Source organism: Macadamia integrifolia, chromosome 3, assembly GCF_013358625.1.
Source record: "Macadamia integrifolia cultivar HAES 741 chromosome 3, SCU_Mint_v3, whole genome shotgun sequence".
NCBI lineage: Eukaryota > Viridiplantae > Streptophyta > Magnoliopsida > Proteales > Proteaceae > Macadamia > Macadamia integrifolia.
The window spans coordinates 1,104,659-1,125,918 of NC_056559.1; the positions used below are offsets into that span (position 1 = coordinate 1,104,659).

A 21,260-nucleotide genomic window follows, 5' to 3' on the forward strand; every position below is an offset into this window, starting at 1 on the left:
AGATAGGTGAAAGATGTCGAGCTATGTCAAGTTGAGGGTCGAAATTATGTGTATACCCCATGTGACTTGGTCTCAAGTCGAGTCGAGACCGAGATATTCACCGAGATCTCGATCCAGATATTTTATATTTTATATATCGCCTATGCTCTCATCTCAGCAAGCCCAAAAAAAAAACAAGTTATTAGTGAGATCTCACCGAGATCTTGAACCATACTTCCAAAAACTAAAATCTGTAGAAGATTGATCTTATGTCAACTAGTTGTTATTAAACTTGAAATTCTCTAGATATTTGTTAGTACTTTTTTCCTTCTTTCTTTCTTTGCTGTATCATGTGCTGTAATTTCCTTGCGTATCGTTATGTGGTTTAAGATGGATGAAAAATTATAATATATGATTATTTTTCAAATAATTCTATTCAGCTGATTATTCCTCTCTTTTTCTTTCTTCCCCCTGAAGTTACATGATAACATTGACTTCATTCAAAATGGTCATCATCTTGGTACAACACAGAAGACTGCATCACGTAGTTTTAGTAGTTTGAGTAGTTTGAGTTTGACATACTCAGATTTTGGGCCAGACCATGCAAATATGCAAGCAAGAACAATTACAGGAGATGGTTCCAGAGTTAGTTTTTCAAGCACTTCTGGCTTGTCAAGTGTAGGCCTTGGAACCGATGACATTGAATCACTGGGTGATGTTTATGTCTGGGGGGAGGTTTGGTGTGATAAGAGTGTACCAAATGGATCTGTCCACCATTTCCCTTCAAAAACTGATGTGCTGACTCCAAGGCCCCTAGATTCAAATGTGGTTCTAGATGTTCAGCAGGTTTCTTCTGGCATCAGACATGCTGCTCTTGTTACAAGGCAAGGCGAGATTTTTACTTGGGGAGAGGAATCAGGAGGTAGGCTTGGCCATGGAACTGATAGATGTTTAATTCGCCCTCAACTTGTTGAATCCTTTGTCAATAGTGTGGATTATGTTGCATGTGGTGAGTATCATACATGCGCTGTTACTGCAACCGGTGATTTATTTACTTGGGGGGATGGTACGCATTACCCTGGACTTCTTGGACATGGCAAAGATGTTAGCCATTGGGTACCCAAAAGAATTTCTGGTCCTTTAGAAGGACTTCAGGTGTTATCTGTTGCATGTGGCACATGGCACTCAGCATTGGTAACTTTTAATGGAAAGTTGTTTACTTTTGGTGACGGGACATTTGGTGTTCTGGGCCATGGGGACAGAGAAAATGTTGCGTATCCTAGGGAAATTCAATCCTTGAGTGAATCAAAGACTCTTAAAGTTGCATGTGGTCTATGGCACACTGCAGCTATTGTGGAGGTTATGGGACAATCAGGTACAAAAATCTCACCTAAACAGTTATTTACTTGGGGCGATGGTGACAAATACCGTTTGGGTCATGGGGACAAGGAAAGCAAGCTAAAGCCCACCCGTGTGTCATCTCTTATTAGCTACAATTTCCACCAGTTGGCTTGTGGACCTAATATTACCACTGTCCTTGCAACATCAGGGCATGTATTTACTATGGGAAGTACTGCTTATGGTCAGCTGGGAAATCCACTGTCTGATGGTAAGTTGCCCTGCTTAGTTCAAAATAGATTGGTAGGTGAGTTTGTGGAAGAGATTTCATGTGGTTCATTACATGTTGCTGTACGGACATCGAGAGGCAAAGTATTCACATGGGGTAGGGGAGCCAATGGTAGACTAGGACATGGGGACACTAAAGACCGGAAAGTCCCAAATCTAGTTGAATCCCTAAAAGATAGGCTTGTGAAAAGTATATCTTGTGGTGCAAACTTCACTGCAGCTGTATGCCTTCATAAATGGGTTTCTGGTACAGACCATTCTGTCTGCTCTAGTTGTCGTCAAGCATTTTGTTTTACTAGAAAAAGACGGAATTGTTATAATTGTGGACTAGTGCATTGTTATGCTTGCTGTTCCAAGAAAGCACTAGGAGCTGCATTATCTCCGACTCCAAGCAAACCACTTCGTGTATGTGATTCTTGCTACTTTAAACTTAAAGCATCTGAGGCTGGTAGTGCCTCTACATTCAATAAGAATGTTGCAGCCAGGCATCCGGTAAAAGTCAGGGAGAGGCTGGACCGGGGAGTGGTGAGTGCATCTAAGAATCTGCTGTCTCTTGACAGAGAGCCAATCAAATATCTTGATATCAAACCACCCAAACAAGGAATGAAATCCGATTCTGCTTCCATAATCCGAGCTTCCCCAGTCCAAAGACTGTTACAGCAGAAAGATGCAGTGCCAAGTCCACTGATTTCTGTTCAACATCCTCTGAAACGAGTTATTACATCTGCACCTCAACCATTAAGGTCTCATCCATCACCATTGCCTCCATCGGTACCCCAGCCAGCTGTAACATCACGAGCTGCTTCACCATACTCAAGAAAGTCAAACTCTCCACATGTTGCAACTCCTGTAATTTCTAAAAGTTTTGATACCATAGTGAAAAAATTTGAGCATTTGAGCCAAGAAGTACGAATGTTGCAAAGCCAAGTATGTGGTAGTTTTCCTCTATTTATCTATTTTGTTATTGTCATTACCTTCTTATAATTTTGTATTCATAGGATGATGTGATGTGACCTCTAGGCTAAAAGGTTGAGACAGAAGTGTGAGAACCAAGACATGGAGCTGCAGAAATCACGAAAGCAAGCTGAAGAAGCTGCTTCATTGGCAGCCAGGGAGTCATCCCGGTGTAAAGTTGCAAATGAAGTTATGAAATCAAGTGCAGTCCAGGTATTCCTGTTCAACATGCCTAAATTATGACCAGTTACAAATAATTAGTCATTAGGCTTTTCATGTATTAAACATTTATTATATCTTGTAAATTGCAATTGGAAAAAAATAATCATTATTACCTACCTTATAGAAATAAATATGCAAATATGTAAGAAAAATAAAACTCAAGCTAGCATTTACTAGTAGTTGTCAATTATTACATACAAGCATCTATATATTTACAGGAGCATCTGTAACACTTACTTGGTGAAAAAGCATGTATATATGAGCTAGCATATAGGGAAGAAAAAGAAGAACAAGAAAAAGGAAGATAAGTTAAGGTAAAGAGTCAGAGACCATGATAGTATCACAGATTAACATGTATGTAATTGGTAGAACTAAGAATCAACCACCCAAAGTAAACCTACGGATTCTCCTATCTTGGTCAATCATCACCTCAGCAGCAAGGGTGGTGATCCTGTAGATAGAAAAAACTATCAGAGACTTGTTGGAAGGTTGGTATGCCTCTCTCATTCTGGCCAGATATTGCATATACTGTAGGGATATGGCTCTTGTGATCTAAGAGTGGTTGTTAAAGAACCTATAAGGCTCTGTTGTAATAACAAGGAAGCAATCAGTATAGTTCACGACCTGGTTGATGTAGATCGAGCTGTCAAAAAGAGGACTCAATGCCGGTACAATTTTTATCTCAAATCTGGGTCAATTTGGTGCCATTCAAACCAGCAGATCTGGTTCTTTTCTTGGCCCCATCGATCCAGCACAGCAGGGTATATTTCTCTCCATTGAGCAGCTCGGTCTCTGTTGTTTTTTTTTTGGTTCTTCTAGAAGGCCTACAGCTGTCCCTATCAATTTGGAAAGTAGAAGACCCCAGCAGCTCTCATCGATTCATTCAATTAAGGGATTTGTTTCCTTTTTGGGAGTTAAGAGATTTATTTCCTTTTCTTTTTATTTTTTGTTTTAGCTTAGTGGTTAAGTAATTAGTTTCCTTTTTATTTGTTAAACAATAGTAGTTAGTTGTTATTTCTTGTCAAGCAAGTAAATCAGCTTAGGAGAATTAGTTAGTTTCCTATTTGGTTATTTCCTATTTTATAAAGGCTTCACTGCCTATTTAAAGACACTCATTGTAAGGTTTTAGCACATTTGAATTAATGAAAGTTTGAGTAGTAATCTTCCATGGCTAAAACAATCACTTTGAGAGGGTGAGAAACCCAGGGGATGGTGAGAGGCCTGACCCAAAATCACCATTTTTCTTCCCCCTTCTCACCCTACCATCGAATTTCTTTTAGTTTCCTTTATTTTGAGTGATGTAAGATCATTACCAGACTACAAAATCATTGAGCTTTGTTGAAGATCCAGAGCAGCCTTCAACCCCTTTGGTTCGAGAAGCAGATCTCTCAGATCTGTGATCCAATCACTAAGCCCTTTTAGGGTTTTGTTGCACACCCCCAAAGGAGCACTCGACCAGCTTTTGGTGGTCTTTGGAGGCCTGGTCTGCCGGCTACAGAATTCTCTCCTTCGAGTTCTTCAAAAACTTAATTCTGTGTTGAGTCTCTGGGTTGTGATTGGTTTCCAAACTACTTGCTGGTTTCCAACCATTTTGAGGCTCTTCTGAGCCTTGGTCTGTGAGTTATTAGTTCTCTTATTTCAGCCTATTTTCCTAATCTGAGTATTTCTTCTTGGAGATCAGATCTGAAACTTAAATCTGAGTTTGGTTTGGAGTTACATATTATCTGGGGTTATTTGTTTAGGTGAATAACCTTACATCAAACCCACTCCAACACGATAGGACCAAGCATATTGAGATTAACAGACACTTGATGGAGGAGAAGCTTGAACAAAGCCTCATTTTGCATCCCTTTTTTCACCTCTGAGAATCAGCTAGCTGATATGTTCACAAAGGGTTAAACTCTAAGGTGTTTCATCCCATTTATGGAAGTTGGGCATAAGAGATATATATGCACCAAGTTGAGGGGGAGTGTTAATGTCTAGATTTATTGTATGCGTCTAGATTTGTTGTATATATTTTAGGATAAGGACTATGACTCATCTTTACCTAACATATCTTAAGTGTAATCGCCAATCCCCAATCCTCTCTACATAAATAAGAAAGTTCTCTATCATTCTTGACGAGCCAAACATTCCCAATAGTTTGGTTTTCAACTAACTATTTCACCGATGGTCGTGTAGTCAAGTACCTGGCTGGCCCTTGTTTGATCATTTGTTCTTTGCTATTCCTAGGAAAGGCAGACCCCAATTCAAGATATTTTAAAGATTCAGCAGTTAAAAAAGTACTGATGAAGCACTAGCAAGAGTCAAAGGACAACGTACTTACCCAAGTTGCCTTGTGGACTGCACATCATCATCTTGGAATTTTTTCTTCAAACAGAGATGGACAGCAGCAGCAATTGGCAACCAAAAGCTCTGGATAATTAATAACAGATCACTTGAAAATAGTAAATCATATAAACTAAAATTTTGTACAGTTTATTTTGAACATAATTTTTAGTATTTGCTTACATGGACTACTCTAAATCTATGATGCACTAACTTGTCACTACCTAGATGGTTCTAACTAATAAATCTTAACGTCTACCGACCATTCAGAGCTCCTTCTGTTGTATGTGTCAGCTATGATAGGCATAACTTATTAATTTCTTGTAACATGATTAATCTCTGATTAACATAATTACCTTGCTAATTAGCCCACTTCTGTGTTGCCTTCACCTTTTCCTTTAGCTGAAGGAGATGATGGAGAAGTTACCTGCTGAGGGTTGTGACATCGAAACATTCAAGGCCATGTGCACAAAACTTGAAGCTTTGCATAAAAGATATGAAAATCAGGATCCATATGTTACTACTTCCTTAACAGCTGGCCGTTCTTATGAAACTCAAGAATCAGAAGTTTCCTCCTTGTCAACTGACCGTTCAGGGCATGTCCAGCCATATGTTGCTTATAAACCTATCATGGTGAATGGATCCATCACTTGTGCACAATACCAAAGGATAGATGGTACCCTATCACAGAATGCGGGAGACAATGATAGAACATATCTTTCTCATATCAGGAGGCCCATTCCTTCACAAAGCTTAGAAAATGGGTCAAGCTCACTTAAGATTTCAAAAATGAAGAATGTATCTGAAACAGAAGCAACTGAACTATTTGAACCTGGTGTATATGTGACTCTAATTCAACTCCAGAATGGGGCCAAATTTTTCAAGGGAGTCAGATTCAGGTATTTATGTGCCCTCAATTTTTATATATAAAAGGGATATAATAGCAGCATATCAGAGAACTGATTTTCATTTCCATTTTCTTAGCTTTCAATCTTCTTTCGGTTTCTTGTTAACTTCCGTTGGTAAATGTGTATTTCAGTAAAATATTTAGTTTCTAGCCTTCTCAGATATATAGTTTACATATTTGCAAGTGGGTCAATAATTTATCAGATGGATGTTACAATATTGTATAAATAAAAATATATACGTTGTGCATTATTTGGTTCATTGAACTTTGATGTCATATTCAATCTAAATACTTTCAATCACCGACCTATAAAAAAAATTACACATCCCTAGCTGAATTGTAAATTAACACCCCCCCCCCACCCCAAAGAAAATCAATGAGGAGATCCTCTGGTTGGATTGTGTATCTGTACCCTATAAAGTTCTAAACTCATTTTATGCGCCCAAAATCACCATCTCCTCTAATTTACTACAGAAGCCACATGATCAGCTGGCTCAACGTAGTGGTAAAAGGTCCTTCTATTTCTTTTGAAACATAGGCTCCACAGCAACAACCAGAATTTCCCAATTGAGATGTGATACTCCAATCTTCCATCAATGCAAAAGCTCCCTCAACTTCTTTGGCATAAGCCATGATACTGATTCAGCATCACCCAATGACCTGTAGACACAATGACCTCATATCACATTTCATAGTTGACGCTAGACTGATTCAGCATCACCCAAGCAAGTAGAATGCATAATCGATATTTATAATCCCTTGCTTTGGATGATGGAAAATGCTAAACTCACAAAATTGTGAGTTGCATGGCCAATCATCTGTCGGGAAAAATTGTTCTATTACCCTATCCCCCATATATTATATTATTATGGAGTTCTGGTCACCAAGAGATCCTGTATGATGTGTTTGTATTTGAACTGTGAGCAGTGTCCCTCGCATCTTTTGTGAGGTTAGCATAACTCCTAGAAAATCAGTTTGAGGATATGAACTAAAGGGACCACTTGCTAATGGCCTAGCTTTTATCCTTTTTTTTTTTTTTTTTTTTTTTTAATGTATATATATACTATGCAGAACTGGCGACAATGGATGTAGAGGGAAACTTGGCATTGGTTATCAGGTGGTTGTCTTGAACAGAAGAGACCCCTTTGAAGATTTTCACACAGATAGAAGAGCCCTTTTTTTTTTTTATTACTTAAAAAGATTGTTCATTTGAAGCGATGATCTACCAATACAATAGTAGATGTAGAGGGGTAAGGGGTAGTCCTTATGTTGTTCCCCTCTGGTTTGAGCTTTTTATACATTTCTTCTTTGGCTAATACCCAATCAAGCTGAACCATTACATATCCACGAGCGCATGCACACACACGCATACACACTCAAAATAATTGGAACAAGAGAGCTGTGAGTTTTGCAGGTGTCAGGCTAAAGAAGAAGTTCAAACAAAGAAATGAACGTTAGAAGGAACTTCTTACATTCATACGCATCCTTGGGGAAAGAGAAGGTCTGGCCTCTGAAAACCCTGAATCAGAAATATTGTAGAGAATAACCTGGGCAGTGAAAAATCCAGACTTTGCCTCTGATGTCCATCTGGAGAATTTGTATTGCTGATCATAGGCTAGAGGAATCTCTACCCAGTAGTTATGTTTGACAGCTCTAACCCCTAGCACCAATGCATGTCTAAAATAAATGGTCCATTTCTCGGTTTCTTCATGAGCCATTGACAAAGTTTAGTTGTCTTCTACATGAATCATTACACTTGTACTTGACTAAATGAGTGAACAAAGCATTTCTTGTAGCTTCAGCAATCTATCATCACATGGTAGTCTTGTCTCCTATTGTCTAAATTGTGACCATTTATTGTAGTATTTTCATGGTTCTTCTATATGAATCATCACACTTGTACTTGACTAAATGAGTGACAACAAAGCATATCTTATAGCTTCAGCATTCTTCTAATTATCTTCTTTTGATATTGTCACCCCATCTGTATTTGATCCTCGTTGAATGTTCCTGCAGCAAAAGAAAGTTTGCTGAGCAGCAGGCAGAACACTGGTGGAAGGAAAACAAAGATAGGGTGCTTAAGAAGTACATCACAAGAAGGAAGAGTATCCCAACGGAATCCTACAATGGAGTCGCACATGCTGAAGAAGATGAGGCGATGTCACCTTCCCAAAATTGGTTTGTTGATGGGAACGATAAAAAGTTGGCAAGAATAAAATCTACTCCTGAATGGACTAATCGGTCTTGTAGCAGTAATGCCATCTACAAGTGCAGCATCAAATAGCATTTTGTTTGATGAGGATCATGGAGAATGCATCATTTGTTGTAACAGAAACAAACCAACTTAGAGTTATAATAGTGGATGATGAGTTAGTTGATCATATAATTGACGCAGAGAAGCTCCTGTGATTATTTGATTTATTGTTTTATATTTCCTCTTCTTTTTGCCCTCTGCTTCTGTTGTAGTCAATGTATTGTACAGTTGAAATTTTTCATACTAGTTGTAAAGCTCTTCTTCTCAGGTGCTATCCCCTGTAATATTGTGAACTGATTTATTTCCTTTCCAGAGCTTGATTATCTGAGTAGTGAGTCCAATGAATAGCCAGTGTATTTCAGGTTCTGGAATCAGGACAACAGTTGTGGAGAATCAAAATTCATATCACATAGCAGATATATACCTGGCATGAATCTGGAACATTTAGGATTGGACCAGACCCATGGATCCAATTGATTGGAAGATTGTTATGCAGCATGTCCTTGTTTCTTGCATTGCCTGTCAAGAGCATTTGCAGCACCCAGAGGCAGGATAAAACCTCTTAGAAATCCAATAGTTTAATGTGTGAACTTCAAGCCCTGAGACTTGGATTAGTTACATGGTCCCTTCTAATCTGATAAGATGCAGTAGAACATTTTTTTATTCCAGGGTGAATCTTCTTTCCCTTTGTCTTAAGAAGGGGAAGACAATTTGAGCTGGTAAAGAGTGTTTTCTTTTTCTTTTTTTTTTTTGGACATTTCCTATGGAGGGCTCATTGGCCAACTAAGATGACCACTCCAAGGCAGCCAGTTGGTGTTCCAACTAAAGGAAGAGCGCGCGCGCGGGGGGGGTGGACTTTTACTCGAAACATGCCATTGCAGAAGCTGTTTTAACAAGCAGCACCTTAACCAACTGTGCTAGCAGTTGTCCTAATAATTATACTTATTTGTGCCATTGTTCTAGGTTCTATTAAATAAGGGCGAGAGAACGCTATTTGGTAGCACAATCGTGAGCGCTCTCAGCATGGGGCAGTATGGTCTTTTCACACCTGCTGTGTCTTGGCTTAAGTATATGGTATCGGGTGGCCTTCACTCTTCCATTAAATTATTAGCTATTTTCAAGCTGTAGTTATATTTCTATAAGATTTCTTATAAGCATAATAGAAATAAGTGATAAGTTGGCACCACAAAACATGCACCTTCACAAATTAGAATGCTTTCAAAAGAAACAAGCATGTACTTATTCAAATAATTTATAAAACACATTTATCTACATGCACTATGATCGGGATCATTTTTAGCTAAACTTGATACATAAAAGTAGGATGTGGCAAAAAATCTGAGTAATATTATTTCAAATACTAATATATACTCCTTGATGCTAGTTGAGACATATCTATGGAGCTATTTAAGTACTTACAACCCCTTAATTTAGATGATGGAAAATGCAAAATTCGTAAAATTGTGAGTCGCACAGCCAATCATCTATTGGGAAAATAGTTCTTATAACCCTATCCCCCAAACAACATAACAATTTTGTGAGTTTTTATTACCCTATCCCATAGGCAATGTAATGTGTGAATTACTGGAATTAAGCAGTGTAGAAAATTTTCGACCAACAATAATGTATGGAGCTGAATGTTGCGCATTAAAGAAACAACATGTAAGCAAAAATGTGTCAATGAATGAAGACGTTGCTGAACGAAAAAAAAATGAGGATGTTGAGATGGAGGCCTGTGAATGCTCCAAACACAAATGGGTGATTTGATTTAGATTGGATGAACCAAAAGAACCAAATTAGGCCTTAAAATAACTCTAAGAGAAGTGGTGAGGAAAAATATGCATAACATAACACTAGTAAAAAGTATGGCTTTGATTAGAGTTGATTGCAAAAAAAATTATCCATGTAGCCAAACCCCATTTACTTGGGAGAAGGTCAATCAAGCTGAGTTGTGATGGCATACATAAAATAACAAGGGGAAATGAACGCTCCCTAATTGTGCATGGACCAATTAGGTGGTGCACATCAGCATAAACATGGGGTGTTTCTTTTTTTATTATTTTACAGTGGTGGGGGCATCATTTCGCTGATCTCTGTGCCTAGGATACCTCAAATTGCAACAACTACTAGGCTTAGCTTGCTGCTCCCTATGATCATCTCAGTAGCGGAGGGAGCTTTCATAAAAGGCCGGAATATTTCAATAAAACATTTTTTTGACCTGGTTAATGCTGGATTTAGATAGAAAGGCTCTGGACTACAATGCTATCATAAAATTAGACATGTCTGTAGAAACGTAACCCTAAAACGATGCAGAAGATAATGGAAAAAAACAAACAATGCACACGGATTTTACGAGGTTCGGCAAGGTTGCCTACGTCCCCGGTGAGATGAGATCCTGCTTCACTATCAATGGAGAATAGGGTTACAGCGCTCGTCCTCACACCTCTCAGTATTGCTTGCATTACAGAGAAAGAACCCTCGCTACAAATATATAGCGGAAAAACCCTAATCCGGATTAAACTACAATTGCCACCCTAATCCGGATTAAATTACAATTGCCCTCAATAAAAAATTCGAGCTAGGTGCTGCGCCCCCCTACACCCCCTGCTATGCAGGGGGGCCTCCTGCCCCCCTTGCAACCCCCACGGCCCGCTAACCGGCTAGCGGGACCGCCGTCTTGGCTGTCTAGGTGCTGCACCAGTACTCCCTGGATTAAACTGCGACGAAATACAAGACATCAAACACCAACAATCTCCACCTTGGCTTGAATTCTGTCGAGCCCCTTGTAAAGATAACTTGTAGACGTCTTCATCATTGTACCTCATTAGAGGTACAAACCCGCACCTTTTTGGTGCGTCCCTCATCTTCAACAATGAGTAATATTAATCAAGTCCAAACAGGACTCGAACTTCTCTGTAGTAACTGGCTTTGTAAACATATCTGCAGGATTGAGATCGGTATGAATTTTTCTTAAGTGAATACTGCCTTCTGACACAAACTCCCTGATCTTGTGAAATCTCACATCAATATGCTTTGTCCTTGCATGAAACACCTGATTCTTTGCAAGATGTATGGCACTCTGACTGTCACAATGTAACACTGTACCTCCTTGCTCCAACCCCAACTCACGAACCAGTCCAGCCAACCAGACTCCTTCCTTGGCAGCCTCAACTGCTGCCATGTACTCTGCCTCTGTAGTGGACAATGCAATTGTAGACTGAAGCATCGCTCTCCATGATATAGGTCCACCAGCCAATGTAAACACATACCCTGTAGTAGACCTCCTCTTGTCTAAATCACCAGCATAGTCAGAATCAACATAACCTGCCAATTCTGTAGAACTTCCCTTGCCACTGAACATAACACCTATATCTTTAGTCTTGCTCAAATATCTGAAGATCCACTTAATTGCATTCCAATGCTCCTTCCCTGGATTACTCATGTATCTGCTAACAACACTGACTGCATGAGACAAATCCGGCCTGCTACAAACCATAGCATACATGAGACTCCCAACTGCGCTAGCATAAGGGACTTGAGACATCTGCTCCACCTCCTCATGTGTTGTAGGGCATTCCCTTTCAGATAACTTGAAGTGGCCAGCTAACGGAGTGCTAACCGGCTTAGCCTTTTCCATATTGAAACGCTCTAGCACCTTTTCAATATACCTCTTCTGAGTTACCCAAAGTTTACCTGCATTTCTATCTCTAAGGATTTCCATGCCAAGGATCTTCTTAGCGGCACCAAGATCCTTCATCTCAAATTCAGCACTCAACAAAGACTTCAAAGAGACTATATCATGTTTGTTCTTTGCAGCAATGAGCATGTCATCAACATAAAGCATCAACAAAATAATGGAATTATCACTTGACACTTTATAATAAACACAACTATCATACTCACTTCTTGTGTAGCCAATCTTCATCATGTGGGAATCAAAGCGCTTGTACCACTGCCTAGGAGATTGCTTAAGGTCATCAAGCGACCTCTTAAGCAGACAAACATGATCTTCCTTTTCCTGCACCTTGAAATCTTCAGGCTGCTCCATGTAAATCTGTTCCTCCAAGTCATCATGAAGAAATGCAGTTTTCACATCAAGTTGTTCAAGCTCTAAATCATGTATGGCCACCAAAGCAAGTAGTACCCTGATCGAAGTGTGTTTCACCACTGGAGAGAATATTTCATTGTAGTCTATCCCCTCTTTCTGTGCATAGCCCTTGGCTACAAGTCTGGCCTTATACCTTTCATGCTCATTCTCAGATGCTGCCTCTTTCTTATGAAAGACCCATTTACACCCAATGATTTTTCTTTCTTTGGGTTTTTCCACAATCTCCCAAGTCTTGTTCTTCTGTAGAGATTTCATTTCCTCCATCATAGCTGCCATCCATTTATCATACTGTGCATCACTCAAAGCATCATGATAGGAAGATAGATCACCTGTACCTACAGTTAGGGTATAGGCAACCATGTCCTCAAACCCGTATCTCATAGGTGCTTTGTGAGTATACTTCCTTTTACCCTTTGCCACTGTATAGGGAATTTCTACTGCTTCCTGTTGTCCTGGTAAGTCACTTGATGACTCATTCTCTCTTGTTGTTTCTAACTCACCTAACTCCACCTGCATAGTAGAACCTTCTTTATTTTCATCAGCTGCTTGTGAATTGTAATTTGACTTCACTATATGAGACTCATTAAACACGTCTCTACTAACCACAACTTTCTGTGAACTTGGATCCCATAACTTGAATCCCTTTACACTTTTCTTAAAACCAAGAAAGATACACTGCTTATACTTTGAGTCTAACTTGGAACGCTGCTTAGTCTCAACATGGGCATAGGCTGGACAACCAAATATTTTTAGAATAGAATAACCTACTGGTTTTCCTGTCCATACCTCTTCAGGAATTTTACAATCAATCGCCTTTGATGGAGACCTATTGATGAGGAAACATGCCATGTTCACTGCTTCTGCCCAAAATCTCTTGCTCAATCCTGTATTCAACCTTATACTCCGAGCTCCTTCTAGAAGTGTTCTGTTCATCTTTTCAGCTACACCATTTTGCTGTGGTGTCTTTGGAACCGTGAAGTGACATGTAATCCCTTCAGCTTTGCACAATTCTAGAAACGGCTTGTATGTGTACTCTCCTCTATTATCTGTTCTCAAGTATTTAATTTTCTTTCCTGTCTTCCTTTCTACCTCAGCCTTCCATTCCTTAAATTTAGTGAACACCTTACTTTTATGCTTCATGAAGTAGATCCAGACTTTCTTTGAGTAATCATCAACAAAGGTCGCGAAGTTTTCTGCCCCACCTTTAGATTTTTTTGTTGAAGGACCCCATACATCGCTGTGTACATAATCAAACACCCCTTTACTCTTATGTTTTGCAGTTTTGAAATTAACCTTGCACTGATTCCTGAACACATAATACTTGCAGAAGTTCAATTTATAAGTTTTTACTCCCTTCAACATTTTCTTTTTATGAAGCTTCATCAATCCTTTTTCTCCCATATGCCCTAACCGCATATGCCACAGATAGGTATCATCTGTATCAAATACTACATCTGTAGTCACATATGCTCCACTTATAACTGTGCTCCCTATGAGTTTGTATAGGTTTCTTGTTAGCTGTCCCTTCATGACAACCATTACACCCTTAATAACTTTGAGAACTCCACCTTCTGCTATGTACTTGCAGCCATTTGAGTCAAGTGCCCCCAAAGATACTAAGTTTTTCCTTAATTCTGGTACATGTCTTACATCTGCTAAGGTTTTTACTATCCCATCAAACATCTTGATTTTGATAGTGCCTATCCCAATGGTCTTGCATACAACATCATTCCCCATTAGGACAGACCCACCATTATATGGTTGATATGTATCAAACCAATCTTTATGTGGACACATGTGATATGAACATCCAGAATCTAAAATCCAAGAATCAGAAGGTTGATTATTACCTGATGATATAGAGAGTACATCTCCATCATCTCCATCTGAACTGTCAGCCATGCTAGCTTCCTCAGATGCCTTATCTACACCTTTCTTCTTTAAGTCCGCCTTCCTCTTCAAGCACTCTCTCTTCAGATGACATTCCTTCTTGCAATAGTAACAAGAGACCTTTGTCTTTGCCCCTTTTGATTTCGATCGACTCTTCTCAGATCCCTTCTGATTTGATCTCCGTCTTTTCTGCTCCTTGTCACCTCCGAAAAGACCTTCTCCTTGAGATTTTGTACTACTGGCCTTCTTCCTTGTATCATTGGACATGAGGGAAGCTGCGACTTCATCCATCTCAAGGGTCTCCTTCCCGTACAAGAGACTCGTTACTAGGTGATCATATGATTCTGGGAGCGACGACAGCAACAGTAACGCCTTGTCTTCATCCTCGATCTTAATCTCCAGGTTTGCAAGTTTACTTACGATCTGATTGAACATGTTAAGATGCTCTAATAGATCCGTACCTTCCTCCATCTGTAGAGAATACAATTGTTTCTTCACGAACAACTTGTTCGTTAAGGACTTCGTCATGTAGATGCTTTAAAGTTTCGCCCATAACTGCGGTGCAGATTCGATACCCACAACATATTGTAGGGCATCATCTGAAAGATTTAATCGAATAACACTTACTGCCTTTTCCTCCATCTCTTCCCAATCTTTGTCAGTAATTTTTGCAGGTTTCTTCGACTTCCTCAATAACGTTTTCGCCAAACCTTGCTGTATTAGGAGATCCTTCATCCTTTGATGCCAGAGGGTGAAATTGTTCTTCCCATTAAATCTCTCGATATCATACTTGACATTCGATCCCTTCCCTGCCATCGTGATAGTAAACCCTAGAAAACGGAAGCCTAGAGCTCTAATATCAATTTGTAGAAACGCAACCCTAAAACGATGCAGAAGATAATGGAAAAACAAAACAAACAATGCACACGGATTCTTATGAGGTTCGGCAAGGTTGCCTACGTCCCTGGTGAGATGAGATCCTACTTCACTATCAATGGAGAATAGGGTTACAGTGCTCGTCCTCACACCTCTCAGTATTGCTTGCATTATAGAGAAAGAAACCCTCGCTACAAATATATAGCGAAAAAACCTTAATCCGGAAAGTACACAATTACCTTCAAATAAAAAATTTGAGCGGGGGGCTGCGCCAGCCTACACCCCCTGTTATGCAGGGGGCCTCCTGCTCCCCTTGCAACCCCCACGGCCCGCTAACCGGGACCGCCGTCCTACCTGTCTAGGTGCTGCACCAATACTCCCTGGATTAAACTGCGACGGAATACAAGACATCATACACCAGCACCATGGACTCTCTAGAGTTGAAATTAGATGTTTAGCTGACTAAGAAAATTTATTACCACAAAGATAATGCTCTATGAAACTAAGTTTGTATCACCCCTTTTCTAAGAAGCACTCCTTCCCTCAAGTGTGAAACTGGGAAATTTTTACTAAGCTCTATTACTTGTTCTAAATCGTCAAGGGAAATAGGAATCATTTTTAATGGATGTCTTTTAAAATCTGTTGGAGTTTTCATTAACTGAAAAGCTGCCGCTGTTGTTGACTGAGTCAGACATGTTACAATTTTCAAATATTTCTCGGCTGAATTATAGTATCACATTGTTACTTATTTTTTTTCGTTCGGAAATATTGATGCCCCGTATAAGGTAATAATACTAACAGTCTAATAAACCAACCCCAATCCACACCCGCTCCCAAAAAACTTGGATTTTGTCTTCTAGAGATTTCTGGCAATGACAGGAAAATGTCACTGTCAGATTTTCATGTAGCTTTGCGCGTCTGAGACTTGAATGGGTGTGCTTTGGGAATCTTTAGTTCCCCTGCTTGATTTTTCTCTTCAAAAGTTGTAATTGTATACGACTGACTTGCTAATATCCTAAATTGAATCTGGTATGCTGACATTGGATGGTTGTCTTTAAGGTTCTATGGATTCTTATGTGTTCATCAAAGTCAGGGGTCTCAAATTGAGTCGATATTGCATTAATAACTGTGATAATGTCAATATGTCATACATCCAACTTTTTTAGGATTGTCATCAATTTGGTTGAATTGGCCTTTCATGTATATATCAATCCAACTAGATCATCTCCAAAGGCAGATCAATATATTTCATATGGATGACTATGTTTGGGCATTGAACCATATTAAATCGAGGGAAAATTAGTGTTTCCCTGGGTTCAAATTCCTATTACAATAAGGTCCGGTCAATCATTTACCAATTTAGGATTCAATGGTGTCATAATTTTAATGTACAATTTTGTACAAAACCTTAAATTGTTAATGTTTTTTTAATGTACACATTGTTCATTCAGTCTGATTTATGCCATGCTGACCCATCCAAATGATTGTTCTGCACTGAATTTTTATCTCTCTTTCCACTTTGAAGATTCCAATCCGCCACCGTCATTTGTCTCTTAATTTTTGGAGGTATAGAAATAAAAAAATTTCAGTGAAAAGGGTAGAAATGGAATGGGAAAAAATAAAAAAAAGAAAAACAGAAAAAAAGAAAAAAAGAAAACCACAAATTAAGGAGTAGAAACCACAACTTAAGGAGTGACTAGTGACCAGTACATTAAGTTAACAAATTGAGGGTGAAACAGTCATTTAGATTTGTATGGCATGAAATTGTACTGACTGATGTACATGAAGAAAGTTAACAATATGTGGTGTTGTATGAAATTGCCACTCAAAATTAAGAAGCCAGGGAATCTTAAGTAGTGAAAGATTGACCTGATCTTATTGTAATAGAAATTTGACAACCTGGGGAAACACTGATTCTCTTTTATGTGTTTATATACTTTATCTATAATTTGGTTTGGAATTTAGCTGGTTGAAATCATGTTCATTCCTTTTATTGCTCAACAACTGATTTAACATCTGATCCAAAAAGAAAATAGAAAAAGGGAAACGTCTGTTTGTCACTGTTCATGATGGATCGAGTGTGTATATACTGATGCAACAAGCCTTAGTAAAACTCTGGGAGTGGCAAAAGGAAAATAAATTATCTATAAATGCATGGTTGATCTCTTCTAGGCTATTGGCCTTCTTGTTCAACTTCAAAGGTGATCATCTCCAAAGCTTAAAGCCCAAGCTGAAACTATTAAGGTCCCCGACTTAAAAACCTTCTTACCCAGAACAATAATTCAAACCACGAAAATTACCAGGAACCTCTAGTATTGAAGCAAAGTAAGACGCATGGGGACTAATCATGTAAATGGTGAGGAATGATATGATCCATGGAGAAGGAGCCATATAGGAACAACAACAATAATAACTCAGCCTTATGCCAACTAAATGGGGTTGGCTACATGGATCCTTGCCTTATAATAAGCTCTATTTGATGTCATACTTGATACAAGGCCTAAGCTATGCATATCTTTCCTCACCACCTCTCCTAAGGTCATTTTAGGTTTTCCTGCTCTTTTAAATCTTTCAGTCTGCATCAAATCAATCTTCCATTTTGGAGCATCCAAAGGCCTTCGTTGAACATGGCCATACTACCTCAAATGACTTTCTCACAACTTTTCATGTATTAGAGCTACTCCCTAACCAGCTCTAAAATGATCATTCCTTCTGGATGTAGTTGGATGACCGAGTTAATTGGGAATGGTTTTATTTCTTTCCTTTTAGAGTTAGGGATTCAAGTTTTATTTGAGTAGATTTTAGTTTCTAATTTAGATTACTTTCTATTTTATAATAGTTTCCATTACTTGCTGTTTTTTACTTTTTCCTTTCAGTAGCTATGTGACATGATGGAGTTTCTTAGTTGTGGAATTGAATGAATGATTTTTGTTTGGTTTGAAGCCATGGATGCTGTGAGCTTCGATACCTCTCACCCCACTGATTTCTTCCCTTCTTTTCCCTCTCCTGTCTTCTTCCTCCTTTCTATTGTGTCTCTGGTTCCTGCTGTTTCTTTCTTTACCTGAGAAAACTCTGTTCTGGGCGGTGTCTGCAAGCTATCAGATCTGAACCGAGCTCCTCACATACTCAACTGTTGTGGCTGAGGTTTGGTACACTTGCTTCTTATGTATGGGCAATTCAACCAGGAGAGTTTGGCATCCACTTCTCATGTGGGTGCTGAGAATCGAACTACTGTTGGAACCTGCAACTATTTCAGTATCCAGATCTGATTTCAGAGCTTCAACCCCAGTAGTTTAGTAGTGAATCGAACTGCTGCTGATTACAATCAAGAGGATTAGGAGTTGAGATACTCCCTTCAAAATTTCTGGCTGATTGGGTTCTTGTTGGAAGAGTAATCGCACTCATTAATCATCAAGCCCTCCTCCGCTGGTTTCTGGTTCACGACAAGAAGAAGTGGAACAGGTTCCCTTTATTGCTTAATCTCTTATCTTTTTTTATTGTTACTTTCCATATTACCCTCGTCCTTTAAGTTAATTCAGCACTATCCCTTAGTTTTATCTTCCTTCCTAGTCTACCCTTACACAATAATGCCTAATCCACTCATATCCCTATCTACCAATTGGCATCTTAGGGCCCGCTTGATAACGTTTCTAGAAACATGTTTTTCAGTTTTCCTGTGCTCAGAAACGGAAAAATTGATGATTACTCGACCTACCCCCAACCCATTGAAGTTCTTGCTGAATACTTTGGGGCCTCTGCTGCCATAAAGGAGCGGCTCTTACACACAAATCTTGTTGGGGTGCTCATCGTTCCAAAGGTATTAATCGTCAGCCAAGCTCATCTCTGCAAACTCATCTCCTCCCTGCTCCCTTGAGGTGGCTCCATCGTCTTGCATCTTCCACTCGTTGAAAGAACCTTACCGAAATGAATTGAAATCGATGAAGGTTTCAGAGCCTGCAAATCTGCTGAAATCGTCCAGGGTTTCATAACCTCACCTTCTGCTGAAATTATCAAGGTTTCAGAGCCTTCAACTCCTTTGTGCACATACAACTTCAAGGTCCGTTTGATTTGTTACTCCTCTTGGTAGAGATAACCTCAAGGGGATTAGGGGTTTTTCTGTAACTTCCGTTCCATTCCAACTTTATTCACTGAGGTAGCATTTGCCTCTCAAAATTTTTCTGTTTGGGGGTGCTATGCAAGAACCGAGACATTAGTTTTTTTTTTTTTACCTTTTCTTGCAATGGGAGAAATTTGTTTCACGAAGAACAAGTGGTTCAAGATGGTAGATATGGCAGAAGAAGAATCTGGAAAGAATAGAATGAGTAGTTCAGTAGTTTAGGATGGAAGATTAGAGAAAAAGTAGAAGCTGGACTGAGTGAACACCCCCCTCTTGTTCATATAAGGTAATCTGAAAATCGATTTGGACACTTATCATAGGTTCTATGGTTAAGAGAAGCATGCTAATCAATCCAACAGATTTCTATTGCTAAAATCCGTTTGCTGAAATTTCACTATTGCCAAAATCTGTTTGCTGAAATTCCAGAAGCTGTAAATCGGGACATGTTCTAATCTCTCTTTGGGGAATTCTAGACATACTAATCATTTACCAGACTGCTTACAGCCCCTGCAGGGTGGGGAGGCAAAGAATCAAGAATCAAAGATGTAAAACTACTATTGTTCGGTTGAATGGGACAAAAAGAAAGTGAACGGAGAAAATGTTCAGTGTTTATATTCACTATAGTATATGTTGGCTTGCAAAATGCATTCCTTCTCTATGAATCCATTGCCTCCTATACAAGAGAAGGGAATAGTTTCTTACCCAGTTGACGGGAGACACACCTCAGTGACCTCACTATACTTTGTCATTAACAAAATCAAATGGTAGGTGGCACATGGAGCACTAGAGATGAACTTTTTACATGTACCCAGCTAATTGGTTATCAAACACCAATGTATGCAGGAAACCTTTCCGGAAATAGGTTTAGCAAACATTGCTTTCGACCAAAATATATATATATATATATTTCTTCTATTTTTAGGCACAAAAAAGCAGAAACATTATCAAACGAGCCCTAAGAATATCTTGTTATTTACAAAATTGCCACTTCCATTTGCAACTTCAATTTATTTACAGAATTGCCATTAGTCTTTGATTTGAGTATTTGCTATTTGAGAGCCCATAAGCGATCTGATCCCGATTTTGGAACTCGGATCCGCACCAAGTGGTATCAAAGCCAAGTTCTTGCAATTTCCTAACCATGGTAGGTCATATCATGAATGCTGAGTTACAAAAATTATATCGTGAGTTAGCTGAGAGTCAACAGGTACTAGGTGAGAATCAACAAAAGACTGATGCCAGACTTGAGAGAAATGAGTTGAAGCTCGAGAAGCTTATGGAAGAGATGATTGCTTTTATGAAGAGGTCTGACAAGCGAGTTGAAGAAGGATCATCTACACCACCTCTTCAGATTCATACCTTACGGATCGAAGATAAACCTCACAGGCAACAACCTAATCCAATTGTACACCAGGATGTTACAAGACAATTTTCTGACAGAGATTATGGCATTGAAATTGAGGTTCTAGAGTTCAATGGTAAAAAGGGGCCCAAAGAATTTCTTGACTGGTTTACTGAAGTTGAGAGGATCTTTGCTTATAAATTCCTTCTGGATGAGAAGTGTGGACTCATCCTCACCAAGTTTATTAGGTATGCACGTTCATAGTGGGATGATGTATTACATTCTAGGTTTGTCAGGCAACTTGGACCCCTTACCAATTGGGTGGTCATAAAATAGATTTTGATTGAGAAATTTGTTCCTCTTAAATTATGAGAAGGTGATGTTTTACAAATTGCTCAATTTACAATAAGGCAACAAGGATGTGGATACCTAAATCGAGTTCCACAAACTATCTTCAAGGTGCCAACTTAAAAAAACAAACCATTAATGGGTGATGAGATATATTAATGAGCTAAGTACTTAGATTCAACTCAAATTGGCTAACACTGATTTTAGGTCCATTGAGGTGGCAGTAGCTCATGCCAAGACAGTTGAAGAGAAGTCCATTTATTGGAAAAGTATGATCAAGACTCCTTCAGTTTATAGACTTCCACCACA

General features: G+C 39.1%; 2 protein-coding genes across 2 annotated transcripts in view; both read left to right on the forward strand.

The window, feature by feature from the left end:
* The window catches only part of LOC122073632 (PH, RCC1 and FYVE domains-containing protein 1-like), a 67,057-nt gene extending 58,475 nt beyond the window's left edge, over positions 1-8,582 (forward strand). Inside the window, exons 6-9 of the mRNA XM_042638240.1 lie at positions 457-2,532; positions 2,626-2,772; positions 5,512-6,008; positions 8,033-8,582. Of these exons, the coding sequence (XP_042494174.1) occupies positions 457-2,532; positions 2,626-2,772; positions 5,512-6,008; positions 8,033-8,300 (2,988 nt within the window). The 3' untranslated portion in view covers positions 8,301-8,582. The remainder of the gene's footprint in view (positions 1-456; positions 2,533-2,625; positions 2,773-5,511; positions 6,009-8,032) is intronic.
* An 11,820-nt stretch (positions 8,583-20,402) lies between these two features.
* LOC122073671 (rhomboid-like protein 19) overlaps positions 20,403-21,260 on the forward strand; it is a 63,769-nt gene continuing 62,911 nt past the window's right edge. Inside the window, exon 1 of the mRNA XM_042638301.1 lies at positions 20,403-20,851. Within this exon, the coding sequence (XP_042494235.1) occupies positions 20,403-20,851 (449 nt within the window). The remainder of the gene's footprint in view (positions 20,852-21,260) is intronic.